General features: G+C 33.3%; 1 protein-coding gene across 5 annotated transcripts in view; it reads right to left on the minus strand.

Annotated features, from left to right (window-relative positions):
* The window catches only part of LOC123007835, a 170490-nt gene that overhangs the window by 10225 nt on the left and 133108 nt on the right, over positions 1–27157 (minus strand). For 4 of the 5 annotated variants that reach the window (XM_044403303.1, XM_044403305.1, XM_044403306.1 and 1 more), the window contains exons 2-7: positions 23020–23277; positions 22552–22581; positions 20259–20419; positions 18743–18789; positions 11586–11728; positions 7–168 (exon numbers count right to left, since the gene is read on the minus strand). In XM_044403303.1, coding sequence (XP_044259238.1) covers positions 7–168; positions 11586–11728; positions 18743–18789; positions 20259–20419; positions 22552–22581; positions 23020–23277 — 801 coding nt within the window. The remainder of the gene's footprint in view (positions 1–6; positions 169–11585; positions 11729–18742; positions 18790–20258; positions 20420–22551; positions 22582–23019; positions 23278–27157) is intronic. The other variant, XM_044403304.1, reaches the window with a different exon arrangement.

Genomic DNA, 27157 nt, shown 5'->3' on the forward strand with positions numbered 1-27157 from the left:
GCTTACCTTGTAGATTGTCTCTTCAAATGTGTTGGGGGCGCCGCCGTTCATCTGGAGGTGGCGGAGGCGGTCGTAGTCGCGGGGGTCTACCATGGAACGGAGCACAGCGTGCTGTCCCAGATCCGTCAGACCCAGACCGCTTTGGAGGACGCTGTCAGGGGTGTCGACCTGAAATTTATAAAGTGTACAACATTATTTTACGAGGCGATAAAGAAGCTACCGGAAAAAACATATCACTTGGAACATTATTTTGCAAACCATTTGCTTTCCGCGGTATTAAGATCAAATTTGTACATCATAGACTCCAAGTGAGAACGGGAAATAAGGATAAATGTTCACTTTGTTGAACATCGTAAAAAATGATGTTGCAAAAGTACACAATAGGGAAAATGCAATAACGTACAAATTTAGATATTACAGCCCCTCAGATGCAAATAGTGAAAAGTTTACGTCTACAGAAAAATTTAATAATGATTCTTACTAGTTTATTTAAAACCTTTTACGTTGTAAAATTAGCGCACAGTAAAAACTAATAATAGTTATTTATGCATCATGGGAATAAACAACTACTTTAATCCCAATAATGTAGGCAATTTTCACTCGAGGGCTTAGCGTAGATGCATACAAAACTTGCCTCCCAACAGACTAAATTAGTAATAACCACGTAATAAGATAAGAAAATGATAATTTTTCACACAGGGTGTTTCAGAACTTGCGTTTCAGAGAAAAATTCCAAGTAAGATAAGACGCCAGGAACATGAAAAAAATGTTTAAAAAATTCAATTTGTCAAAAAATTTGGACATTTGACAATTTTTGTCTTTTTAATGTTATTAATGTCTTTAATGTTATTGTAGTTTCCTCCTATAACAGCCTGCAGCAAAACAAAAATGAAAACTTATTTTCCAACAGAATAGAGTGCAAATTTTAAACTCACAAAATTTCGAAATTTTTATAGATAGAATTTTTTGAACATTTTTTTATATTCCTGGTAAAGTATATTTCATTGAAATTGGCATAATAGGTGGCTATGGAATTTCGTATTTAAGTTTGTAGCCCTGTGCATGTCCCTGATATAACAGCTGATGGGGTTTTTGTTTTTCTTTGATCACTTACCTACATGGTTTATTTAACTGACATGACTGACATTTGTATTCGTTTTTTTCACTGTTTTCGTTGGTTGTTCGTTATTCCTACTATTTTTTCAAATTATAATTAAAAGTAGTTCTCTTCAGAACCCCAGATTTAAAGTACACGCTAAGGTATGTTTGAAAACATAATCAATTTCTTTTTGTTCCTGTTTTAGGCATTTTAGGTTAATGGAATCAAATATACCAATTTGAATTAAACCAAATTATTTTATCCACGGCAAAACACGATTTTTCAGGCTTCAGTACGCGAAGCTTCATTTTGTACAGATTTCCTTTTTCCACTCCGATCGCAACAACTTTACCATTGTTTAAAAATTAACAATTTTGTCCTACATTTTTAATGACAAAATCCAAACCCCTTTTGGCTGCAATTTTCACGGAAAATAAATTGTGTTTCATCTCCGGTGTGAATAAAACGTCTATTAAAATTCCTGGAAGCCACTTATTATCAACGAAAGTCTGTATTTTCTACAAAGCAAATAGTGTATGTTTTTGGTGTCAAAACTACACCTACAAAGGGATGAAACTTTTTATGGAGAAAAACTCTCTCTGAAAACCTTTGAAAGAGGGTTCTTGAAAAATAAAATTTTAACTATCTTAACCTCACTTTTTTTAGTGACAAATTTAGTTCCTTAATATGTAAAGCCTTTTTCACATTTAAAGCGCAGTTTACACAATCATGGCCTACTGTTATGCCAATTTAAATGAAATCTATTATATCTTACCTTACATGGCATTTTTCTCTAGGGCGCGAGTTCGGAATCACCCTGTCAAAATATTTAGTTCATTGAATTGGAATTAAAAAAAAACATTCAAAAGATTTAATTCCAGTTTTTAAGATTTAAAATTGGTATTTGATTTATTTTATTCCATAGGCGCTAAAGTATCAGATTATTAGTCAAAAACGAGAAAATAAAGCGTCATTTTATTCCCTCTTAGGAATAGTAGATCACATACAGGGTGCTTCATTACCAAGACGAAAATTGATAATTGCCATGCGAAGCAAAACGTCGACGAACAATCATGCATTGACCACCAAGGATTGTATATTATTTTTTTCTCCTTAAAAATTAGAAAGCCAATAAAGAATTTATTGAATTTTAAAAAAACATGACATATGACAGTTCAGGTTGGTAAGTGGTCACTTCCTTATCAGTTTTCGGGTTGGGAAGTGGACATTTACCTACCTGATGAACTGTCATATTACATACCAACTGATAAGGAAGTGACCACTTGCAAACCTGAACCTGATATTTCATATCAATTGAAGTTGAAATGTCATACTTTCCAACTTTTCACATGTAAGATAATGTCGCGACAAATTTAAACAACTTATTAAATTGTCCTGTATTCTACAACCAAGTCAATTGTAAATAAGCAATTGTTTTAATTTTTTTATTCCTTTACTTCAAAATTTCAAGTGAAATTGTAAAAAAAATTACAATAATTCTCACAAAAATGTAGTTGTTTTAAATTGATAATTAAAACAATGTAAAGTCAAGTAATAAACTCAAAGCAGACATTCTGTCAACAGACTTCTTAATAATGTTATTAAAAATTATCCATAAGGCTCTTGTAGGTATAATTGAGTGGATATTGGAAGTTGAACGAATCGGACACATATAAATGAATTCTGGAAATTCTAATTTTTATTCGGTCAAAAGAGCAGTCCATTTTTCTTTGTCACTGTTGCGCGTGAGATTAAATATCACGAAGACCGGAACTGAAATTGATGACACAGGAAATAAATTGAACATTTGAGCGACTGTAATATATTTTTAACGAGTCTCGATAGCTTAGTAAACTGTTATTTTTGCCACACACGTCTTGAAAAGTTTAAAAGCGCAACTATGAAATAATTTACTCCAGAAGAAACAGTTTCTCATTTCTCAACAGTAGGAAAAGTAGTTTGTAAAATGGTAATAAATCAATCACCTGTCATAGTGGATTCACAGGAGAAATAGGCTTGAAACTTCAGTCTGCTGAAAATTAAAATAAACGGAGTTTGTCGAGCCAACTAATTTCTCAGTTGCCTCTTTGCATTTTTCTGCGTTATGAACCGGAGAATGAATAATGGCCACGATTTTATTCCAATTAAAGCGGAACTGACTTGGAACACGTATTGAACAGTGGTTTTTATGTAAAGTTTAATAAATCTAGCTGGAAAAAGCTGCAAAAGCTCCATTTCCTAATCTACTCGTATGATCTAAAAATCAATTACTGTGGACCCCTGCTCTGAAATTATGTAGATTTCCTAAGGAACTCCTGGCTTGAGAAGAAGAGTCGAATAAAAAGTTAATATTCCATCTAAAGTTTACTTTTAATTTAGCAGACCTGATACTTTTTAGTCTAAAATTAATATTCAACACGAAAAAACTCGGCTTATCGTATCTGATCAGAAATGGATTAACAACGAATTTTATGGTTTGATGGCACAAAATGATCAATAAACACGCTTAAAAACAATTATTTCGATTAAACAAGCTGTGATATAATACTCTCAAATAAATAGAAGAGTCTGATTGCCGCATTTATCAGAGGTCTAAGTCCGGATATGTGCGAGCGGATAACGTCAAAATGAGAGATTACCAGCAATTGATTTTCTTTTATAAAAGATAATGGAAGGCGTACGTGACGGCAATAAAACGAAAATAAGATTTTCTTGTTAAAAGCTGCCTTTGAATGGAATATCAATTAAGTGAAGGTCAGAAATAATTAACTTAATTGCAATATTTTAGACCAAATGAAATAATAGAGAGTATAGTTGGATGAAGGTTTTTAATAAATCAAAATCAAAATTCTAATTAAATTTCGACAAAGGCAACAGATCTCACAGAAATTTCTAATGAATAATATTTTGTTTGCACAAGAAAGAAAGCAAATATGCGAAACATAACTCATAATTGGGATAAATTATGGACGAGAGGTGTACGGATGTTAATTTATATGGGATGTAGGTAAATTCACATCAAATGAAACCGAGTTACCACGTTTTAATTATAAGATAAATCCCGATTCAGTGAAGCCTCGTTAGGTGGAAATAGCCCGATTTAGCGAAGAGGAAAATTGTGTGTTTCCGATATAACAATGAACGTAACTGAAGTAACCGAACCTGGCAAAACCCGGTTGTATAATTATCAAAGTTTCCATTAGAAAAATGAAAAACGGGAGATTTTAATCACGAGTCCGAAAAATGTCGAAAAAACGTCTCATTTGTAGAAATCGCGTCGCAGGAAAACCGAGTCAAACGAGCGCACCACTTGCATGTACTTATTAAAACTCAGAGTGTACAAAAAATTTCACAAAAGTATCTGCGCTTTAATCTTCGAATACTTCGCCGAGCAAGTGTTTTTCTGTAAGCTTTGTGTGCATTAGTCTGCTGCTTCAATTAGAGTGTACTGAAGGTATAGGCATAAGTGATGTCGCTGAGTTGGCGTCGCGACGCTTCCTTCCGCCTATTCTAAAGGTCGAAGTCCTGTGAAGATTTCGAAAACCGATCCTAGATTGTGCAGCACGATTGTGTCCAAACTAACGCCAAACTAATAGAAACAAAACGTTTGCCCGATGTACGAATGGAATTAGCAAACTCGAATGAAATTAACCCCCAAGTTCAACAACGAAGAACTGCTGATCTGTAATACAATGCATAAGGGTTGTCAATGTCACGGTCTTCCATTGTTTCATTGCGTCTCGAGTGGTGCACTTATTAGCCTCTTCCTTCCTCTCTATACACTCTCCCTTTCAGCGAACTTACACGGTCGCCGCCTGTTATACACGATATGTTAACAAGGATGTCGATGAATGGATGAATGTCTTGCGGCATTTCAATATACAGACTTCCATTTGGTTTAAAAAGCAAAACGAAACAAGACGCACACTTTTTCTTTAAAAAAAACTAAGATCAAAAAATGTAATTTGATTCGCAATAAATGGTTCGTTGAAAACTTTTTAGAACATTAGTGAAAAAAAGAATAATGTTTAAAAATCAGGCCAAACGTCATTGTAATATGTATCTACAAAAAACAACTAAAGTTTGTAAGTCTCTCAACTTTTGGATATCTTACTCGTATAATGCACATTTTCACCACAAGAATTTCTTATGTTGAACGTTTGTACAATACTCTTTCAGGAGTTATATTTGCTTCTTCCTATTTAGGTATTGGATTCATGAAGCCCAATTCTGTGATACATTAAAATAGTATATTATGTTATTAGAAGTAAAAGATATTAGGAGTAATTATTATGATTCAACTGAGTCACATAAACTTACTTTTACTCCAAATAATATGCACCATTTTATCCGCAAACGATTCAGATGGAGAGAAAAGCGAAACACAATACTTATCAAGTAAATGACCAAAATACTCAGAACGCTTTGCAATGAAATCATAACAACAAACATTACGCGTCAGTTTCGGAATGTGTTTAGATTTTCGAAAGTGTTAATTGATTTAACTAATGAATGAATAATTATGAATAATTAGTATAGTTTATAGCGCGAAATGTCGAATATTGATAATCTACACCTCTTCAGAAAATGCTGAAGCAGCAAAAGAGACAACATTGGTAAATGTCATAGTACTCATAGTAAATGTCAGGTAAAAGTAAAAGACGTTTAAGCGAAAAAATAGTGTTTTTACCCCATGCCTGAAAGGTAAAACTTTTACTTGTGTCATTTTTCTGACGTTTGCGGATAAAAAAATTAGTTTTATTAGTTTTCTCATATTTTAGAGGCAAATTTTTTTAAATATTTACGTAGAGCAATTTGTAGAATAAAATTAATTTTTCTGTTCTTCTAAAGATTTATTTTTTATTACCGAGTCTTGTGATGAATTTAAGAATGTCCAGTAACTAAAAATTTGGTTATTTAATTATTAGACCTTTAAGCTTATTATTCGACCTTTTGACACCCAATATAATAGTTGTAAAAAAATATTTTTTGTACCATCTATTTTTATTTATACAAGAATAGCCGTGTATCAATGCTAAAGTAAAAAATATAATGATGTAGTCCAGGAGCTAGTGAATAGTGGTAACAATTTCCGGTGGGTTTATAGGAACGCAAACTAATTGAGTTGAACTTATTTTTTCGTTTTAAATCTTTTTGATTTACTAAAGTAGATCATAAACTTACAGTAAAACAATTTGCAAAATTTTCCAGACTTCTAACGGTAATATATTTTTTTAGTTCTTTAGTTTTTCACGTGGCAAACTTATTTCCCAAGCCTACAGATGATAATAATCCACTCAGTAAAATAATGTGTCCGATTTACACTCAAACTCGTATAAAAAATAACTATTTTCCTTTGCGGTTTTGGGGAAAATGAAAGTTAAAAAAAATTCCTGTTGTAAACTCAATCTGGGGACATACTGTGTAATATATATTTTTTTTACTTAAAATCACTAACTATCGATGTTTTGATGACTGGGGAAATTAGTTAAAAAAATCACCAGCTCCTAGACTAATAAAAAGTGTTTTGAGTTGATATTTATAGTGTCCCAGACTTGGCCCTGCATCAGCTAAACAAAATAATAAATGATGACAACTGTCTTTTGTTCTTATAATCTTTGTCTTTCAATCACGACCTTTTGTCTGGAATAGTAATGATTTCTCCACTTTTTGTTGAAATCAGAAACAAGAACTTAGACGTTTCTAATTATCATCAAAATTTCGTCTCCATTATTTCATGAAAATTTATTAAGGAACGTCGATTAGTAGGAAAAATCATACCCACAATTACGTTTCGTGGTAAAAGAAGAAGAGAGTCAGAACCGAAGTTAATAAGATAAACTAAGTTTTACTTTGGAATGTATGCCGAATGCAGATGAGGCATTATTCGTGAGTGACAGGGCAAATATTTATGCGCTGGTGTAGGTGTTATAAAGTGCGAAAAGGAAGAAGGAAATTGTACTAGTACATTAGCGTTTATTCCCCAACTTTCCAGACTAAGTAATGCAGGGTTAAGGTGGCAAGAGTTTGGATAAATTATTCGAAATGCGCGTTAAGTGTAAATGTGGCCAATTTGCATAAGGTAACAACGCACTATAACTAAACTGAAATTCGTCCGAAGCAGGGCAAGAAAACAAAGAGCACCCGTTCGAAGTGGCTGCAGCAATAAAAGTCGCTCTAAATCTTGTTTTCGCGCCGACGCTTCAACATTCAAAATATAAATCTATTAGCAAACATAACTGTAAGTAATTACACCTGCTGCGAGGGGATCCGATACCCTCTGAGTTTCAGGAAGATCCAAATTACCCACAGATAAGTCAGACTTCATTATATCTTAAAGCACCTCCTTTGTAAATTAACAGCGACAAAGAAACTCATCAAAGACAACAACCTCGAATTTTAACAACAAAAATCCGCACAGACTTGTAGATATTAATCTTGCAGCCACATCTATTCGAAGATTTTCCATTTAACGCAGAAGCGCAAAATGTCAAACTAATTAAAAACTTCCCAACTGCAGCTGCGTCTAACCCTTTATCCATCCCAAAATAAAAGAAATTACTTTATTACAAGCACAATGCCATCTGAGCTAAATAAAACTAGGCACAAATATTGAGAGGTAAAAAGTGTAAAAAAATTGAAACTGCCTTTACAATTTGTAGAAAAGTGTTTGCTTCAAGTAAACGTATGCAAAATAAGAAGCGATTTTCTACAAATGATTTTCCTTGAAGGTTTGCTGCTTGTAGCATTTTGCAATTTAAAAGACAAAGTTTGTATAACTCAATAGAAGCATTAATTGTGATCAAAATTTTCTACAAACAGTTAAACCCTTAAAAAGTGGCCTAATTGGATAAAAGCAACGTTGAACGTTTAAAACAACTAATAAACACGGTCAATTACGATGAAATTTTGTGTGGGCATAGGACAAAGTTCGTTCAAAGCTCATCTTTTCATTATATACGCCCTGGTGAAGAGTAACGCAATTATCTGTGAGCTGAAGAGAAAGTAATGGTGGAGGGATGACGTCCAGAGAAATGTGCTGCACTACACCCCTCATTGTGTTTCATCACTAGTGATAATATTTTCGGCAATTCTTATCACGTGACGGCAATTTTGCCCTATTCTCTTCTATCCGTAACGGGGTATTAAAAACGCCCGACTTGCTTCATCAACCTCACATAAATGCCACAAACGCTGAACCACACGAAAACAAAACCAAAGATAAATGAAAATGAAAATTAAATGAATCGCAAAGTTTTTATTACTTGCGATTAAAACTACGTCTGATTTGTTTTGTATAAATTGATGACAGTGATATTTAAGATATTTATTTTATTAAATTTTTATTTTTTCTTGTTTCACTTCTCATTTATCATTTTTCTTAAAACTCATCTAGACCCAATTACGAAATCACAAAGCACTGCATTTTTTCTTAGAGTAGGTAGGTAGTCTGTAAATATAAAATAAAATAAATTATAGAGTAGCGTTTTTGGCATTTTAGGGCCTAGTCGATGTCAACATAGCCCCCATCACGTCGAAACTGACCACCTCTCGGGCTGTGGATCGATAAGACATCTTTCCCTGTGAATTCGCCTTGACACGAGACTGAAACATCGGTCATCCCGAATCTCTCGCGTGTTGAAATCCAACTAACAAGGGAGGCATTCACCCTCACCGTGAAAACTTCATTTATGCGATGCGCTACGTGAGAAATGCCCTTAACGCCAACAAAAGAAACGTTTATTTATTATGTTATATGAGAACGTTATTACGTTTTTATATCTGGCGCACGTAAAAAATATACGCGGCCACGTAAAAGAGTTTATGAGGAAGAAGCAGCGTTGGGAATTCATTCTTTCAGGAACTTTATTTGACACACAGATCGCGAACTTTATTAAGAATTCTCTAACTGAAAATAAACAAATCGGCACGGAATCGCCAGTTCACGTGAATTGTGTCGATAGGACGCTGAAGAATTGGATGCCAGATGCTGAAAATATATCTAAACAAACCGAGAAACGGCTGTATTTCAGAATAATTGAGTACGGTGTTGTTAAAGGATATAACAAAATATATAATATAGCTGGAGAGGAACATAAAAGTTTGCGTCGGGCATAAGAAACAATATTTACGGTCATTTCTTTGTGCCATAAGAATAATTTAATTGGCCTTACTTTATTTTCAAATGTACTTTTTATAAACATTACATTTAGTTATATTTCATTTCAAAAATGTTCTCAATTTCAAGGAAAATTTAAATGATGATGCAAAGTAGAAAATTCCTCTGAATTATGAGTGAGTTTATTCGTTATGATTATGAATTATGAATATTAACGAAGTTCACTACTGACTGATTTGCATGAAATTTAATATTTCGTTTTCTACTGTACACAGATATTCTACTTCTCTTGAAGTTAGTTAAATAAGGTTACATCTTAAAACCATTACTTTATTTCTGCTTGAGTTCATTTACACCCTAGTAATGTTAAGGAGTTTCTAATAACTTTGCAAGAGGTAATTGAACTAATTTGCATAGTTCGTAACCATAATGTGCACCAGATAATTAAGAAATTAAACACAAGTTAAGAGCACTAATGTTTATAGATTTTTAATTTAAGTCATACTAAATAAAAAATTAAGAAATCACCCTATTTCCATAAAGTCAGTGAGTGCACCACGAGGCGCTATTGATCGCCAGCGCTAGTGAAGCACGTAGAAATTTGGTTTCATTTGGTTTAGGTAAGGTTATGCTTGTTAGTCTAACTAATGTTTATCTAAAACATAAAATGCAATTACTACAAAATTTGCTCTAAATACATAAAGCAATTTATTACACACTAAACTAAGTTTAGTTGACACAAGAATGTTGATTTATGGTAGTTAATTAATTACACTGGTCGCCATCTGGCAATCAAATAAAATATTACCCCTTTTGTTTCAAACTTTCGATAGACTCGAACGAAACAACATTAGTTTAAATGAATGGCCAAAATTTTCTTCTTTGTCGCAAATTTATTCTAAAATTTTGAAACGATTTTGGTCTGGTGTTTGTTTGCAAATAGTCCACCACAGGATATGCTTCACGAAATGTGGCCGCGCTTACATGGATGTTTTATTTACATTCAGTTTGCGTGAAACACGAAAACCAACGTTACTTGTTCCGGAATGTAATAAGGAACCGTAGTATCCGCAATACTACTCACGATATTACTTAAAATAATTACAATTTGAATCCGATTTGTAAATTTTCCTTTTTGACGTTCTAAAAAACGCGCGTAATTTCAAAAATGGTGAATGCGCCGGGATAGTTTCGAGTTATATTGAACATTATGGAAAAAAAAAAGAGTTTTCTTCAAGAAAAAATGTAATGTGTGATCGTTTGAGAAATTGAGTTATTATCTTTTATTTCTGCTTTATTTTATTCTTTGAGATCATTACGTTAGTACATTACGAGCTATTTATTGTCGATTTTCTTCGACTGGCAATAATCCGCTGCAATAAAAATGATGAAAACGGCGAGACTGAAGTCGAAATGAAGTAGAGCAGAGAATAACTTCAAAATTGCATTTAAAAATGAATTACGGCAGGAGAACCGGGCGTAATTAAGATTATGCTATGTAAATTGCATGCAATTAATCAGAGTGAGTAAATTTTTTCAAGTTTTTAATCTTTGTATGATAAGATGAGACGATGTCTGGAGGGTTTGAAAGCGGAACGAACCAGGAGGAATAACAATCACTCTAAGAAATTGTCTATGAAGGGGACGAAATGCCGTCGTCTGGCTAGTTATTTGAGCGAGAAGGGGCAAATAGGACATTTACATATTTTATTGCACCGTACTTGTGTATACTTGGCATTTCTTGACGCCCTTTGTGAGTTCGGTATTCTGCAAACGTCTCGGAAGTAATGCAATTTTATTTACCGTTCTGCTGCAACACTGCGTAAAGAAAACCGGCATTTCCCACAGCGGATTCGCTTCGGTTGCATTAAAAAAATCGAAAATGGGATCGCTCATTTTATGCGCTATTTGGTTATTTTATGCATTTATATGGACGGTCCACAACATGAAGCCTTCACAAATCCAATTCCAATAAAGCAAATTTATAAACATCAATATTGTTGCAATTTTGTGGACAAATTAACGAGTAAATACACCTCGAAATGGAATCTGAAATCGACCAAATTACCGAAATTTTAATTGGACGAATGTTTAGATTGCTTTTGTGTGGTGTTTCTTACTAGTGGTGCAACCGCTGCGGCAGTTTACATAAATGCAATCAAAACACACTGCTGCACAGTTTATCCAAGTCATACTCATAATGCAGTTATAATAAAGTTAGTGCGAATCCTCTTGTTAGCAAAATTTTCCCCGTTCCGAAAAGAAAATAATTTCCTTTTGAAACGATAAAAGAGCAATATAATTACTTAATTACAAAAGAAGCGTCTCTTTAGAATGAGAATTACAACAAAGAATTGTAAGACTTACCCTCTGTGGGACACCCCGAGTGGCAGCTCTCCCGTGCCTCGGAGAACTCGTTCCGTGTTTTTCTTTGCGATGAGACGTCTTAAGACCTCGCAGAAACCTTGAAAAAGTCGTTTTCTTTTTGCTTGTGTTGGTATAATTTTGATCTGAAAGTAAAATAAATGTGGTTATACAAGAGAAAGATTTTCAACACTTAATTAAGTTTCGTCCAATTATCGATAATTAAAAAGGGTTCGTTCGAAATTGGCTGATGAAATGATAATTAGTCCAAAAGTTGTGAACTTTTAATTTTAAAAGTTTTTTAATAACGGCAATCTTTTTATCACCAATATACAATGAATTACAGTCGGTAAAAACAATTCCAGAGGTCTTGAATAAAACATGCATTTTGGCCCAAATTTATATTTTAAATTTAATATTGGGGGAGCACGTACACACGTAGTCAACTCTTTTTTTTATCTGAATATGAATTAGTTATAGGACGGGTTTTAAGAAAAAAAAACCGATAACGTATGCCGAACTGCAATATTCTTTCATGCCTTACATGCTAACCGCGTCCAGGAGATTATATTTTCGATAAATTTCTTCACGTGCTTATTAATATTGACTTCATAGATAATCTGTGAGGGTACAGGGCTTATAATTTGCATACATATCTCCTCTACAGTCTGTATATGTTCCTTTCAATTTCACCACGTGCAATCTCACTTTCCTTTTCCGGTTTGCCGTTAATAGATTCAGCAAATTTCAGGACCGAGGGCGGCTCTTGCAGCTCGAGGTATTACCGATGAATTATGCATGGATGACGTACAGGTTACGAGTTATGGCTTGCTTATACGTCAGAGAAGAATTTCACACGAAACAATGAAATATTTACACAATTTACTATCAGAGAAGTTTGAAATTTCCTCTTGCTAAATGAAACGTTTAACGAGCTAAAAGATTTTCGCCATAAGTGCTTTTGAATGTTTTTAGTGGTGGATTCAGTTTCGGAACTTTATCTTGTGAAGTTTTGAATTTGTAGGAGGGCCGAGTTAGGGGTTACACACTTTAAATTCATGGTCGTTGCCATTAATTACTCGAATGAGCTTCTTTGCCTATCCAAACAAAGAACAAACTTAATACAAGTAGAGAGACAATAGAATAGGATGACATGACTATCTCGGTTCACATAAATTGATAGAATTAAAGGGGGAAACGGCAAAATAAATTATAAAGAAATGTTTTTGCCGGGAGGAAATTCAATTAAGCAGTGTACTACTAATTATTAATCAACACAGAGATTGTTTTGTTTGGGTGTCGAAGCTTTATAAAAGTGTAAATAAGCAGGTGTGTAATTTAAAAATGAAACGAAATTGATGAGCATGAGGAAATTAAGCTGTCGCTTTAATGTTGCCTAACACTGATTATGAAAAGCTAATAAGCCTAATAAAACTCAACTGAATTTATACAACTTTAAAAAGAATGCATATCAAACTCAAGAGAATTACATTTTTTTTTCTGTTTTGTTAATAACTTTTTTCAGAAAAGAGAAAATAGCTAATGAACAATCTACATCAAAGTGACTGGTATTGCTAATTTATTACTAAAAGTAGCAAGTGTCCTTTCGGTTCAATGTCGTGAATTTAAATGTGTATAACATTATGTAAAATTTTTATCAAAAAAATATCCTGAAAAAGTTTATTAATAATTTAAATAAAATTCTACATCTATACCCGTTTCGTCTAACAGATAAAGTAATAAATACGCCTACATTAACCGCGCTGTTTAAATAGCGGTCTCTGATTGGTAATTTTCACTGAACGCCTAAAGCAAAAGTTCGTATCACAGTAAAACATATTTAGAAACTACTAGACTCCGCCAGGGGGCGCTATATTTAAAACGCTAGCATGTAAAACAGAAAACAAAACAAAGTAAAACAAGAGCTTTGAATCAGGTACGCTTTGTTCGGTCCTTTTGTATTTTGGTTAGTTGACTTCTTTAAATTTAAAACTGCTACAGCATAAAACACACTTCGCCGCAGAACATTCTGCGCAACTGGTCTCCTATGTTGGAATTTTAATACAGTAAAACCTCCCTTAACGGACACCTTAAGAGAGCGGACACCTCTTGATAACGGACATTTTTGTAGGAACGTAACTAATACAACGGACCCTCTGATAGCGAACGTGGACAGTGAAGTTTTCCCCATTTACCATAAATGTCATATATCTTTACCTCATACAACGCACAGACGGACAGAGGGATTTTCTTTAAAACAGGTATTAAAGTCTTCTTTAAAAGAGGTACGAACAAAAACCCAAAGAAAAACTTGTTGGTTAAAGTAATGAACTTCAAAAACATAATCAAAAGAACTTTTGATCCAAACAAACAAAAATTAACGATTTTTTCAAATAAAAATGTTTTTTTCTATTTTTTTTGTAATGCTTTATATTTTTGTTATTTTGAATAAAATGCTTTCCAATTTTTTTATTTATTTTACACACCTCCCATTCAGGGACACCTCTTCACAACGGACAATTAAAGATTTCCCATCGGTGTCCGTTGTTGAGAGGTTTTACTATACTTTATCTGTTGGGCGAACCTAGTATAGTCGTAGTTCTAAGAAAAAAAAGTAGTCGAAACACCTAATTTTTGATTGACTTAATTCAAGATATCTTTAAAATTTCAAGCTACTATTTATGTTAACATTTAGACCAGTAAGAAAATAATTTTAATAGTGTTTTCAAAAGTTTTTAGTTAGTTCATTTGCAACTTTGTTGATACAAAAGAAGAAAACATTTTTTAGAAATTTTTCAACTGTAATTATAGTTTTTCAAATTTTCGTTGATTGTGCAAGTGGTAAAGCCATTGTGTACTAGTTTATTTTCCTGTTCGCTAATTTGAGGAATATTTTTCAGTTTGAACAGTTTGAACCTGCCTTGGTTTGAGATAAAGCGAACAAATCCCTTTTTTCAAAAGAAGCTTAATGAGCGAGTAGGCATCCAAATACGTTAGTGATTATCTCGAAACTCAGTGTTTAATTTCGCTTGATGCGTTTATATTCATGAATAATCATAGTAGATTAACAGAAATTCATTTACGCCAGATCGCTCTTGATAACATGTTTAACTGAAATGGACAACTTTGCTGGAGTAAATTATATGTAGCAGGATCGTAATGTTTACTCAAGCAAACGTGTGTGGCGTTGATTGCTTAGTCCACCTGTGATTGGTTTAATTATCCACGTTTATACACTACGTACCGCATACCTACGCAAATAGAATATCAATGTCGGTGTTATCTTTACGGACGATCCTTTAATACGTTGTTTAATCGTAAAATTGCGTCAGATAGATTGAATCTGGAGATAAAGTTTCGCCCTTACTACACTAACCACAATCAATGGTAGTTACTCGGCAATGACCATTCGTCTTTTTTCGAACCTTTTCACACAAAATGTGGCTTTTTATCTGGATGTTTTCCTTTTCATAAAGAGGAGTGAATAAATCAAGCGATCACGTGAGCATGTCAAGAAGTTAACTCGCTGTTATAAGCCTGATAAAAATGACAGTTTACTTTGCACATGTCCTAGGTTTCAATTTGGGGGGCGAGAAACAGTGATGTGTCCAATGATGACGTTCTGACAAATCGGATTTGGATCCACGAAGGGTAGCCAACGCGACGTAAAGACATACTCTGATTTACTGGATGCAGGAACCCCTATCAGTTTGATGATAACACAGATTGAGAGCGACGGACTATTGACACATTCAGGTGGATTTGCCGGTTCAAGTGTATAAGGGGCTTAAGAAGAATAAATAAAGCAAAAAAAAAAAGCCGATTACGAGTTTAAACTGCTAAATTAAAACGATACGCACCAAAAATTGTCTGAAAGATTTTCAAAAAAAACGTAGTTTAGCAAATTGCAAGACACTTCCACGGTTAGTTCCCATTTACGTGTTTAGTATACAATCACCTGCTGTTTAACTCACAACTCTATACTTTAATTAAATCTATCAAAACTTTACTTCCTTGCTTAATAGCCGTAACTCTGTTTTACGGCATCCAGGTCGTATAAAGTGAATTGGGAAGATCCAATGATTTTCATTTCGTCTTCTCTCTGATTTCTAGGGCGATGAAATATTTATTTTTAATTAAATGCAAACATTCAAAGTTTCAATCGAGTTCAATTGACTACGATTCAATTTTGGCTGTTTGAACCTGAATAAATTTAACTCTACGACTTATGTATTTTGATAAGAGAATTTATTCATACTGCTTTGTTCCTTATTGTAATTAGATTTTTTAAATGTTTAAGAGATTATTTGACTTTGTCAATTTTTCGTGAGGGTCGTGTTAATTCACTACTGTAATTCTGTATATTAATATTGCATCAAGAGTTTTCTTTTATTATAATCTTATCCAAACGAAACAATTAAAAATAATTCATGAAAATTTTCGTAATTTCTGTTATTATTAAAATTCCACGTTTTAATGACAATATAATTGGCTTTTCCTAACATGAAAAGGGTGATTGATGAAGTTTTCTACTTCCTAATTTTGAATATTGTAACAGATAATAATAGGTTGTGCTTCCGTGTGTAGTACAGAACAGGAGACACCCTCTGGCATTTGCAAGTCCTCCACTGCAGCTACCTCATCCTCATATATTACATGTCCGAACGTGTTAAAGGGGATCCAATCGCCCACTCTGCTTTAATTGCAGATTTACCAGTCAATCTGTCGTGTTGAATTAAAGTCGAGTTTCAGTTTTGACAGGTTTTTACCGCCAAAAATGCAGTAGTTTTTCATGCGAACGTCGCCGCCGTAAAACAAAATGAAATGAGTCTTTGAAATTGCGACGGGTTGTTTAAATTGCGGTTATCCTGGCGCTGAAAACTCGCATATCTCTTTTCTGACAGTTGACACATGGGAAATAAGTGATTTTTGCCGCGTTGCAATGTCTTCTGTATTTGTGTTATCGTGTTTCAGCTTCTACACTTGACATTCGCTGGCGTTTGTTGCATTCACTCAGGCAAAAACATTACACTAATTGTTGCTATGGGCATTATCCCGAACGGACGGCGGTTTAAATGAACAGAAAATAGCCAATTCCGAGTCCAGAGGTTCTTAACTCTCCACATATTTTACCAAATTATATATTTTTGTTATTACAGTTGCGACTAAATACGAAAAGTAAATTCACACAGCAGATTCTCAAAAGAGAGATTAAAAGCATCATTTATTTACAACTCCCGACTAATTAGATTTGTATTTACTCCCTCAGATCAAAGGTCATATTAAAATAGCCATATTTTGTAATTTTTACATTCTGTAAGAGAAGATATGATTCGGTATGTGTCCACCACATTTTTGTTACGAAATGTTAAAAAAATTAAACTTGTATTTTTATTGAAAAAAAATAGTGTAACTCATCGCAAAAAATCAAAGTTTTGGTAATCTTCTCGTTTTTTTTGCTTGGTGCACAACTTTAAAAAATTACAGACTAAAAAAACCAAAAGAAAACAAGGTTATCGTAAAAATAAAGTTTGCAGTCATTAATATCCTGGTAAAAATAATAATTAATGAAACAGATAACTAATGTATCTTTTCAAAGTTTTGTAAACTCTTTAAAATTTTGTTAAAACTTCATGCTAAAAAATACCTACTCGAAGTGAGTAGGAACTAAAAACCAATCGTTCCATTATTAAAAAATCCACATTCTTTGGCAAAATTATTTGAAGGTATTTAAGGTACTTATAATTTTATATAAATAGTTAAAAATAATTGTTATTTTTTGTGCATATTTTAAACACAACAACTTCTTCTTGGGGAAAATAAACAAATTAGTGGTTATTGTGGATATCTGGTCAGAGATTATTATAAAAAACAGTTAGAGAAATAAATAAAGTACATTTAGCGAACATAATTGCACACCCACTTTTTAATTAAAATGTACATTGAAAGCTGAATGGATTGTTTCCCGTCGAATTTTTCGCCACATCGATAAGCTTTGTATCAAAAATTTGAACGTAAATGAAAAACTCTTCAATTATTGCTTGACAAAAGAAATAATTATAAGTTTCATTTAGCAAAACTGATGAGTTTTTAAAAACTTAATGCACTAAATACAATCGATATTAGATTATTTATTCCACAACTAACAGAGAATTTTAATACTTTCGGATGTTAATTGCCAGCAAGAATAATGATGTCTGCTCTAATGAAACAAAGTGGGACAAAAGAATAGTAAAAAGAAAAAAATCAGAAGTTTCCTTTGGTGTTTTTCGTAGATTTGAGAACTAATTTCAAGCACCTGCTGAAGTAAAAGCGATCAATAACCTCCTATCAGAAATAAATTACAAAGATCGAGTTAAAGTCAAGTTAGTTCGTTCGTTTAAAAATCTCTGACGTTTAATCGCTTACAGAATCTTACTACTGTAGGTAGTATTTCCCTGAGTTTTTACACACCTGCAAGTGCATGCAGGCTTGTTATCTGTACAAACAATCCAGAAGAAATAACTCGCAAGATTTCTTCCTATAAAGCAACCGTTTCCTCATCATTCGTCCAAGACTTAATGCACATAAAGATTGCAAAAGCATTAACCCGACTTGTAGGATTTTTACGACGCTGCAGTAAAGTGAAATTATCGACTGTAGATCTTTACATAAAGTGGTACAACGTCTTGCATCAAGCACCTGTTAATATCTGTAATATGCAGTAAAGCTGCTTGCGATACACTACAAGGTGCCTCTTGTAGATGGCTATTTTCAAACTATCGTAACCATAACAGTGTGGTCCAAGTGCGCTTGTATGCACATGGTAAATTCAATCTGCTTGGATATTGCTTTAGATCCTGACCTCTTGAGCATTTCAATAGAAATGAAGTTACAAATACTTAGAAACTTGGGAACATATGCAAGTTTCAAACCAGGAAGGATGATAGTGAAGGGAAGAGGATATTGTTGATTATGCATACAAGCGAGTTTGCTTTTAATTGTTCTCCCAACTTATACTTACTCAAACAGTAATAGAAATTTGAATGTTAATACACATTTGGAAAGTATATTCACCTAAGTAAATACCAGTGCGCCGAATTTCGTTTACTTTAATTCCCCTTGGTGTGTAAAAAGCCACGCTGGACAAAGTACCCGATAGATAGCAAAATTTTACTTACCGCTGGGAGGAAATTCGTAAAAGTAGGCCGACCGTGGACTTAGACATCTGTAACACAAAAAAAAACAATTTCATTTAGGCACACCCAAATCGCATGTTCATATAAATCGGGTCTCATTCAAGGTTTAATGCCTTTTTTCGTAAAATTTATAACTGTTCAAGCTGATAATGCTTGACTTGACAAATGTCTGGAGGGCGGACGCTAATTTAGTGCTCGCCCTTTGAAACTACTCCCAACTATAAGATTTACCACCGTTAGAAAAATAGGGAAAATATTAATACGAGAAGATGAAGTCATTTAATGAGATTTTTATTACTACAAATGGATAAAATTTATCGATCCGAACCGTTTTTTATCTCAAGGCAAAGGCAAACTAATAGACTTCTACATCATCGAATTTGCTCCAGACATTTCAGCAAATTACATCTCAGATATCGACACGATTGTCGTTTCTGTATAACAATGTGGAATAGTGCTGAAACGTATCTGGATTCTTCAGACGATCATTTGCATCAAGACAAAGGATTTTGCTGCGAGAAAGATAAAAATTTATATGGACTAGGAGAATTACGAATCAGGAAAAATCGAAATAATGCGGAAATATTTTCCTACCAGTTCTCGTATTAAAGAGAAAAACAACCACTAAAGAAAGTGTGAAAGCATTTGTTACTTCTACTATTTTTAACCAAAACACTCAAAACTATAAATTATGATAATATTTCCATCAAAGACTGTTAACCCAAAGCCCTGAATCTTTAATTTATTCGCAATGACATCTCGGGCAACGTCTGATTGGTAATTCGGAACAAATTCTCAAATAAAATCTTGCTTCAGTCCTGGAATTTTCTTTGCCTTTGTTTCCGTATTTGCTCGTTAAATCAAAATTGACATCGTCGCACACGTATCCGTTACTGGAAATTTCCACTCCTGTTTATTTCGACGTTTCAACTTCCAATACCATCAATAATTCCATATTTGCTTTATAATGCAAATACGGTTTGCTCAGTACGTGCATTCACCCAAGTCCACAACTCTTCCAGACTTCCACAATCAGACGGCATCACGTAATAAGCTTTATGGCACGTTCTCGGAGAACAAATACGAATTCGGGGATCCTTAATTGATATTGCGACAAAAGTTATGAGTTGCCGTTAGAAGAATCCCAATCAGGATGTGATAACCCGTGGTGAAAATCTCATAATGTGACTTTCGCCGTTTTTATTTGCTTTGTTAAAAGACGTGGTTGTGACGTCCAAACTTGTAATATTATTAAATAAATAAATAAGAAGCGTTAAGTCGCAACCCTGCGGTTTTATATTCTCATTTTGACAAAATGTGAGCTGCGTAACGACTCTAATAAAATAAAACGCCATTGAGGATTTCGTCGACTTTGCGACTCTATTGATTATTTTTACCTCCGACCATCATCTTCTAACAAAATTACGCAAATTTTTCACAAAACGTTACTTTAGCTTCGCTTTAATAAAGAAAACACTTGTGTGGCACCGTTACTCACGTTTGATAGTTGTGCTGGTGTTGTAATAATAGTGGTTGATGACTCGTGGGTGCTGGTCCCATTAACCTTTGCTGCTGCTGCCTTGCGATTTGTGCCCCAAATACTCCATATCCGAAGCCGTATATTTCGTCTTCCTCTTTATCACTCAAACAACTTGACGGCTGGAACAACGAAACAAAATTAAATTGCATTATCTTTAAGAAAGCGAAATACGAAACTTAGGTACCAAAAATTATTAATTACTCAGTGTGGTGCAGGTTCGAGCAACAAACTGTTCAATTAAAGCATTCTTTGTAATTTTTAGAATTTAATTGCAACCAAAGTAAAAATGTTAAAAACACATTCATTTTTATACCAAGGATTAATTTATTTTCTACATTGTTTGTTTTAACATTCCTATTCGACCTTAGTACTAATATTTATTCTTCAATAATCTATTTAAAACAAAATTCGGCGACTGCATTTTCCTTAATGAGTTATAAAATCAAGAAAAATTTAAAACGAGTTTGACTAATTTTTCTGGATTGAAAAGCTATAAAGAGTAATTTGGTGTTAACATTCTCACGAAAGAGATCTTTTTCGTGCCATCTTAATAAACTGCTTGGAATATTTGCGTGTGTCATATTTTAGACATAAATGTGTCAGTAAAATCGTGACTTTCTTAAAAATAAACACTGCTCGTCTAAAAAAAATATTGTGTCAATTTAGCTGTCTAAGAAGTCACGAATATAAACGCAGTAATGTATTTCTATTTTGTTAGAGATTTTCTTTTAGTTCTGTGTCAAAAAAGTAATATGCATATATGAGATATTCTGAATAAAAATTCATTTAAAGTTGTTTTAACACGAAAATGTAGCAAATAGTAAGTGTCAGTAACAACATACTGAAATACGAGCAAACCATAAATTAGTGCTTTTAGTTGAAACGTTCCAGAATTACAATAATATTATTATTATTATTATTTTTTTTTGTAAATATAATGAATATAATATTTCTTTGTTTTCACTCCTCGTCTAAAACATGCAACTAAGTTTAACTGACTAGAATTTCCAACAAAAAAAAAAGATAAAACATTATTCATTGTTTTTTTTTTCTTTTAGAAAGGCCAAAAATTTATTGAAAATTGAAAATAATATATTATGAATTAGGAATATCATACACTATTTCATGTGTAGACGTATTCAGATCGAGAGTAAAGAGCAACACTAATATTATCAAGTAAAAAAAACCTAAATAATCAGAACAATTTGTAACTAACCAAATCATAACAGCGCTAATTATCTTGCGTTGGAAAAGGAATATGTGTTAAAAATTTTAAAAGTCTTTATTAATTTAACTAGTGCATGACTAGTGCAGTTAGTAGTGCAAAATGTCGAATGCTGATGACCTGCAATATACCTTTCCAGAAATTGCTGAAGCAGCAAAAAAAACAACATTGGTAAATGGCATGATAAATGTTATGATAAAAAACATGCCTGAAACGTAAAGTAAAACTTTCACTTGTGTCATTTAGTCATAAAAAGGCCTCTTTTGCAGATAAAAGATCAGTAAATCGGCTTAATTCAGTTTGATAAAAAAATTCAAAAGTAAATATTTATTTTTATATTGAAATAGATAAACACATAACAGACACAATGTTTTTTCTACAATTTAATTTATACAGGGTGCGCCAGAACTCGCGCCCCAGAAAAAATTTTCAAGTAAGGTAATATACCAGGAACATAAAAAAAATGTTTACAAAATTTTATCTGTCAAAAAATTTTGTCATTTAGTTTTTGACATTTTTTTATATCTATTTAATGATACTGATGATCTTGTATATGTTTTTTTACAATTATTTAGTAAAGGGACAAAAATTTTGCCAATAAAAGCCTCAAATAACATTGAACAGAGTTACAATTTAGGATACAGCTACCTTCTTTCCTCTTTTAATAGCCTATAGCAAAAAAACTTGGAAAATTATTTTTCCAACCGAAATAAATAGAGTCAAAGTGCAAACTTTAAAGTCTCATAACTTCGAAATTTTTATAGATAAAATTTTTTTAACATTTTTTCCATGTTCCTGGTATCTTACCTTATATGGCATTTTTCTCTGGGGTGCGAGTTCTGGCGCACCCTGTATATACTTATGCAAAAATCTAAAAAAAATATTGTAAAGCAGTAATCCTATTAATTGATAAAAAAGACAAACTTTGCATACAATTACTGTGAAAATGTCAATTGTAGAAAAAAGTTTTTAAATTTAGGGTAGTTTACTGTCAATTTATTTAATTTAAAATTAAGATATACCTACCATGGCTATCTTCTTAACAGTCGTATCTCCCTAAAAAGCACAAAGTGTTGCATGTATAACGAATTCAAAAAAACACCACACAAAAATTGTCAACATCAAATATTAAAAATTGAGAAAATTGAGAATTTCAGTAGACTACTTGTATTATTTAAAAATTTTGAACAACAACTAGTTTTTGAAATAATTAACCAACTATGCTTAAATTTCTCAAGTGTGTGTACTTGTTTTCTACATAAACAGGTTAATTATCACAGAAACACACGATACATTACTTCATTAGAAAAATCAAGTACCCCTGTGCGAATTAGGTTGTGAAGCGAAAATCTCGTTTAAGGCTCAACATCTCTTTTGCTTTTATTGCCTAATTTAATTTAGAAAAAGCTCTGTGCTGTAATTTACGGTTGCAGAGCTTACGTTTATTAAAGAGCCACTGAATTAAAAACCGGCTGAAAATATGGCACAACTCACCGAATATTTTCCGGGTACGTAAATAGGCTGCGATTGTGATGACGTGAGACCATGTCCTGTTGAAACGGGTGTTCCACCAACAGGACTGTAGTTGGCAGGTGGAGTGCCGGGCGTAATAGCACTTCGTTCCCGGGGTGAGGATTCTGCCCACTCAATACGACGCAAATCTTCCAGATGACCCAAAACATCCCCGTAGTGTGTGCTAAATAAGTCGGCGTATCGGGATGCTAAACCCTCGAGATATCCTCGCTCACCGTCCTGCAAACGAAAAGTCACAATTAATTTCAAAGAATTCTACTTTTCCAATTTTGAGATAGAATTTACAAAAGTGTGTGTTATTGCACGTAAAATTTTCCACCAACAATATTAAGTAAACCAAATGTAGCTTGCTATGACCCGGCGCATCCACCATATGTGACCCGAATATTCCTCCTCTCGGTTGCAAGAAAAACAGCGTGGATATTTACCCATTCTGTACGTTTTTATTCAAATTCCTGTAATAAAAACAACCGTTGCGAAATGTCATTTCTTTGTATTTTCTGTGTTAATTTTTCTATGCAAACCTTTGAATAAAAAATGTTGCGTGTGAGTGTCGTATGTAGTTTGGGGCGCCTTAGCAAGTTTCAAACAACTTTATTTAAAAGGGGCTTCATTAACATGTGAAGAGGGTGTCTCGGGTAAAGGGTTGATGATATACCGTACAAGCCGGTACTCGTCGCTTGCAACCTTTTCCTTATAGTTTGAACCGCTGTATGCCACGTGACACGCATTTGCATAGTTCTGTAATACGTCACTTAAAATTTGGTTTAATAAGAGACAGTTAATTAATACCAGAGAGCACATTCCCAGTTTACAAGTCAAATAATGAAGGAACTCTGCCGTTTCCGCCGCAAACAGTAAATTAACTCGTCATATTTGAATTAAAAAAAGTGAAACGAAACAAGCCAATATTGAAGTTATTGCGTCAGCCACGAAATGACATCGAGTACTTTTATATCAAACTCGTAAAAAATTTAATAGTTTTTAGAACGGCTTATTGAAGTGCTTTGGAAAAATTTTAATATTCCAGGTGATCCCAACTGGGACAAGTTAATATTGCGAGGTGGCGTGATGTTTTCTTGTAAAATCGATTAGGTAGTATTAAAAACACCAATTTCGTTAGAAACGCCGAGCTCTATTTCAGATTTCCCCCAAGAAAAATTAGTTAACTAAAAATTACCACCATTAACGAGAACCGTATATTTTTCCAAGTTGTCTGAATGACGCAATTTATCGACCGACCCGAACCTTCGTTTGCTGGATTGCCCATTCCTGAGGTTGAACGATATTACAACCCTAGATAAAGACCTCTCATTATCAAATTTTGGGAGATCCGATTCGTGGAAAACAACGATAAAAGCCAAATTGTTTCATTATATTTAACCAACAAATTGAAAAATTGTTGAGAAATCACAATTGTTTTGAATGAAAAAATACCGCCTGCTAAATTTTTGTTTTTAACTTTGATGTTAAATTTTTTCAGATCTGATTGAGAAATTGTTTAATAAAAAATTGTAAATGAATTTAATTAAATGAACTTAAATTTTTAATTTAGAAATAGAATTACTACCTTAATAGCAGCTACTGCAAAAACGTTTTTGTTTATATTTGAATAAGTATCTGATAAATATTGAATTGTTCGAAAAAAAAAAACTGTAATTGAACATAAATAACCCAACAAAAAAACTGAAAAGAGTTGAAATGTAAATGAAAAAAACCATCGTATGTTAGTAACCTAGGTATCAAAAATTAAAGCCTAAAACACAGAAGATTACGATGGATCTTAAATTAATTGCAAAGATCTTGGTCAAAGTAACTAAGTAGGTATGTTAGAATTCCCCTTAGGCACATATTGAAACATAAACTACAAGTTTGCGGTCCACATGACCTGGTCATTGTTAATGGAAGTGAGGGTGTTTAATTTAAGTTTTCCTTAAGTAAGTATTGCATTTAGGAAAGGAATCTTCAAGTACTCATTATCCAGGATAACAAAAATTATGATTTCAGCCAGTCGTTAATATTGTTTAAAGGATTTCATATCAAAAAAATTAATCTTGTTCATAATTGATTTGATGTATAAAATGCTCAAAGTGTCCTTTTCTGGATTTCCTTCTGTTGAGGACAATGGGGTTAAAGAGCTTTATTATTGAGAACAGAAAGGACAAGACCGCAGCCTGGGTCAGCTTTGGTGAATTTTTGATGTGGGTCCTTTACAAAAACAAATCGCGAGCCGCAATATAATGCTCGATTAAAGCCCAGCATGTATCTTAATTACTATCAGGAAAGTCATGAATATTATATTTTTAATTTGAGAGTAGGAGCGGAGCGGGTCCGCGGGGTTGATAGCGTATAGTGGTGGTGTGGTTTAGCCGAAATGAATATCAAGCCCTGCTCAGCCAGCCGTTATGTACCGAAATTGAAATATAAATGGTCGGGTAGCGACATCAAACAACGGCGTCATGTACAATCACCTTGACCGGAGGCTTAGGATGGTCAAAGCGCGTCAGCAGTTGAATGCCAAATTGGGAAAGAGATTTACCTAAGCCGACGAGGAGTTAAGGAATTGCTGAAAGGACATGTGTTGCAGGCGTTTGTTGCTTTATCCGAACAGCGCGCTCCGATTTGTGCATTATCATCACAAAGCCAGAACAAACAAGCATAATAAAAACGACCGCCCGAGAGGCGAAGATCATCGGCCCACACAGACTTCAAAAGCACGAATTTTAAATCCACAAAATAAAGCAAGCTCGCTATAATAAAGCAATTACGGACCCGGACGCCGCCTTTGAAAATTACGCTACCAAAAAATCATTAACCCGGTTTATCAAAATGCATCCTAGACCAACAAAACTTGGATTTTTTGTTGTTCGCCACCTTTCATGTGCAGATATTTCAACTGTTATAACGGGTTTTGTTCACGGAAATATGTATGAAACTGACACTCACAAATGTGTTATTAACGGAACGAAAAAATTATTACTTTCCAACAGAAATCTAAAATTAAATAATCACAAATATCGAGCTTAACTGAAGCTGAAGTTTAACTTTATATAAAGCAATAGATTAAGATATAAATTATTACACTGTATGGAAAAAAAACTAGAGGATTTTTTTACCAAAGTGTTCTCATATTAATTTGTTTTTTCATTGTTTCGAATCGTGAAAAACTTCTTTTATTGGCAAACGTCAGAAAAACGACGCTTTTATAACTAAGTGACAGAAGTAAAAGTTTTACCTTTCGGACACCTTTCGCCTAAGCGTTTTTCACTTTTACCTGACATTTACTAGACAATGTTGTCTGTTTCGATACCTCAGCATTTTCTAAAGCGGTACAGTGTAGATTATCAGCATTCGATATTTTGCACTATAATCTACACTAGTTATTCACTAGTTATATCAATCAACACTTTCGAAAATCTCAACACAAATTCCGAAAGTGATGCGTGCGTTTGATATGATTTTATTGCAAAGCATCATGATTATTTTCAGACATTTGATAATTATTGTGTTGCTCTTTTCTCTTCATCTAAATTGTTTGTAGGTAAAATAGTTTATGTTATTTGGAGTAAGTTTATGTGGCTCAGCTGAATCATTTGCCTCACTCCGTTCGGCAAAATAAACGTTCAACTATCATCTAATGACATAATGTATACTATTTATTGACTATTATCTTAAAAAAAAATTACACAATCATAAATGATAAACTATAAGAAAAGCCATAATCAAAAAGTACTTGCCTCCTAATATGGGTTTAGACAGCTTTTATCATTGCAAACTACGTTATAGCAAAGTGAAAATTTCAAATTTGCATAATTCCTTAGCTAGAAAAGCAAATAAGCGGCAAAATCAACATCATATTTTAGCCTCTTTTACTGTAATTAGTTTTCCACGAGCGTTGGTAGAAGAAAAAAAAAAGATTTTGCTATAGTAATCAAATTTAAACTTCACATTTATTGAAATTTTTATTAGTCTCAATTTCAAATCAAATTTAAATAAACCAACTGCTGAAATCATTTGAAAATTGGTTAACCACGGAAACAACAGTTTGTTGCTATTTGGTGGGCGATATTCAACTTTTTAAGCAACAAATTGGCCAAAC

Source organism: Tribolium madens, unplaced genomic scaffold (assembly GCF_015345945.1).
Source record: "Tribolium madens isolate multiple individuals breed KSU strain unplaced genomic scaffold, Tmad_KSU_1.1 Scaffold_3;HRSCAF=73;Tcas5.2_LG2, whole genome shotgun sequence".
In the NCBI taxonomy this organism is placed as follows: Eukaryota; Metazoa; Arthropoda; class Insecta; order Coleoptera; family Tenebrionidae; genus Tribolium; species Tribolium madens.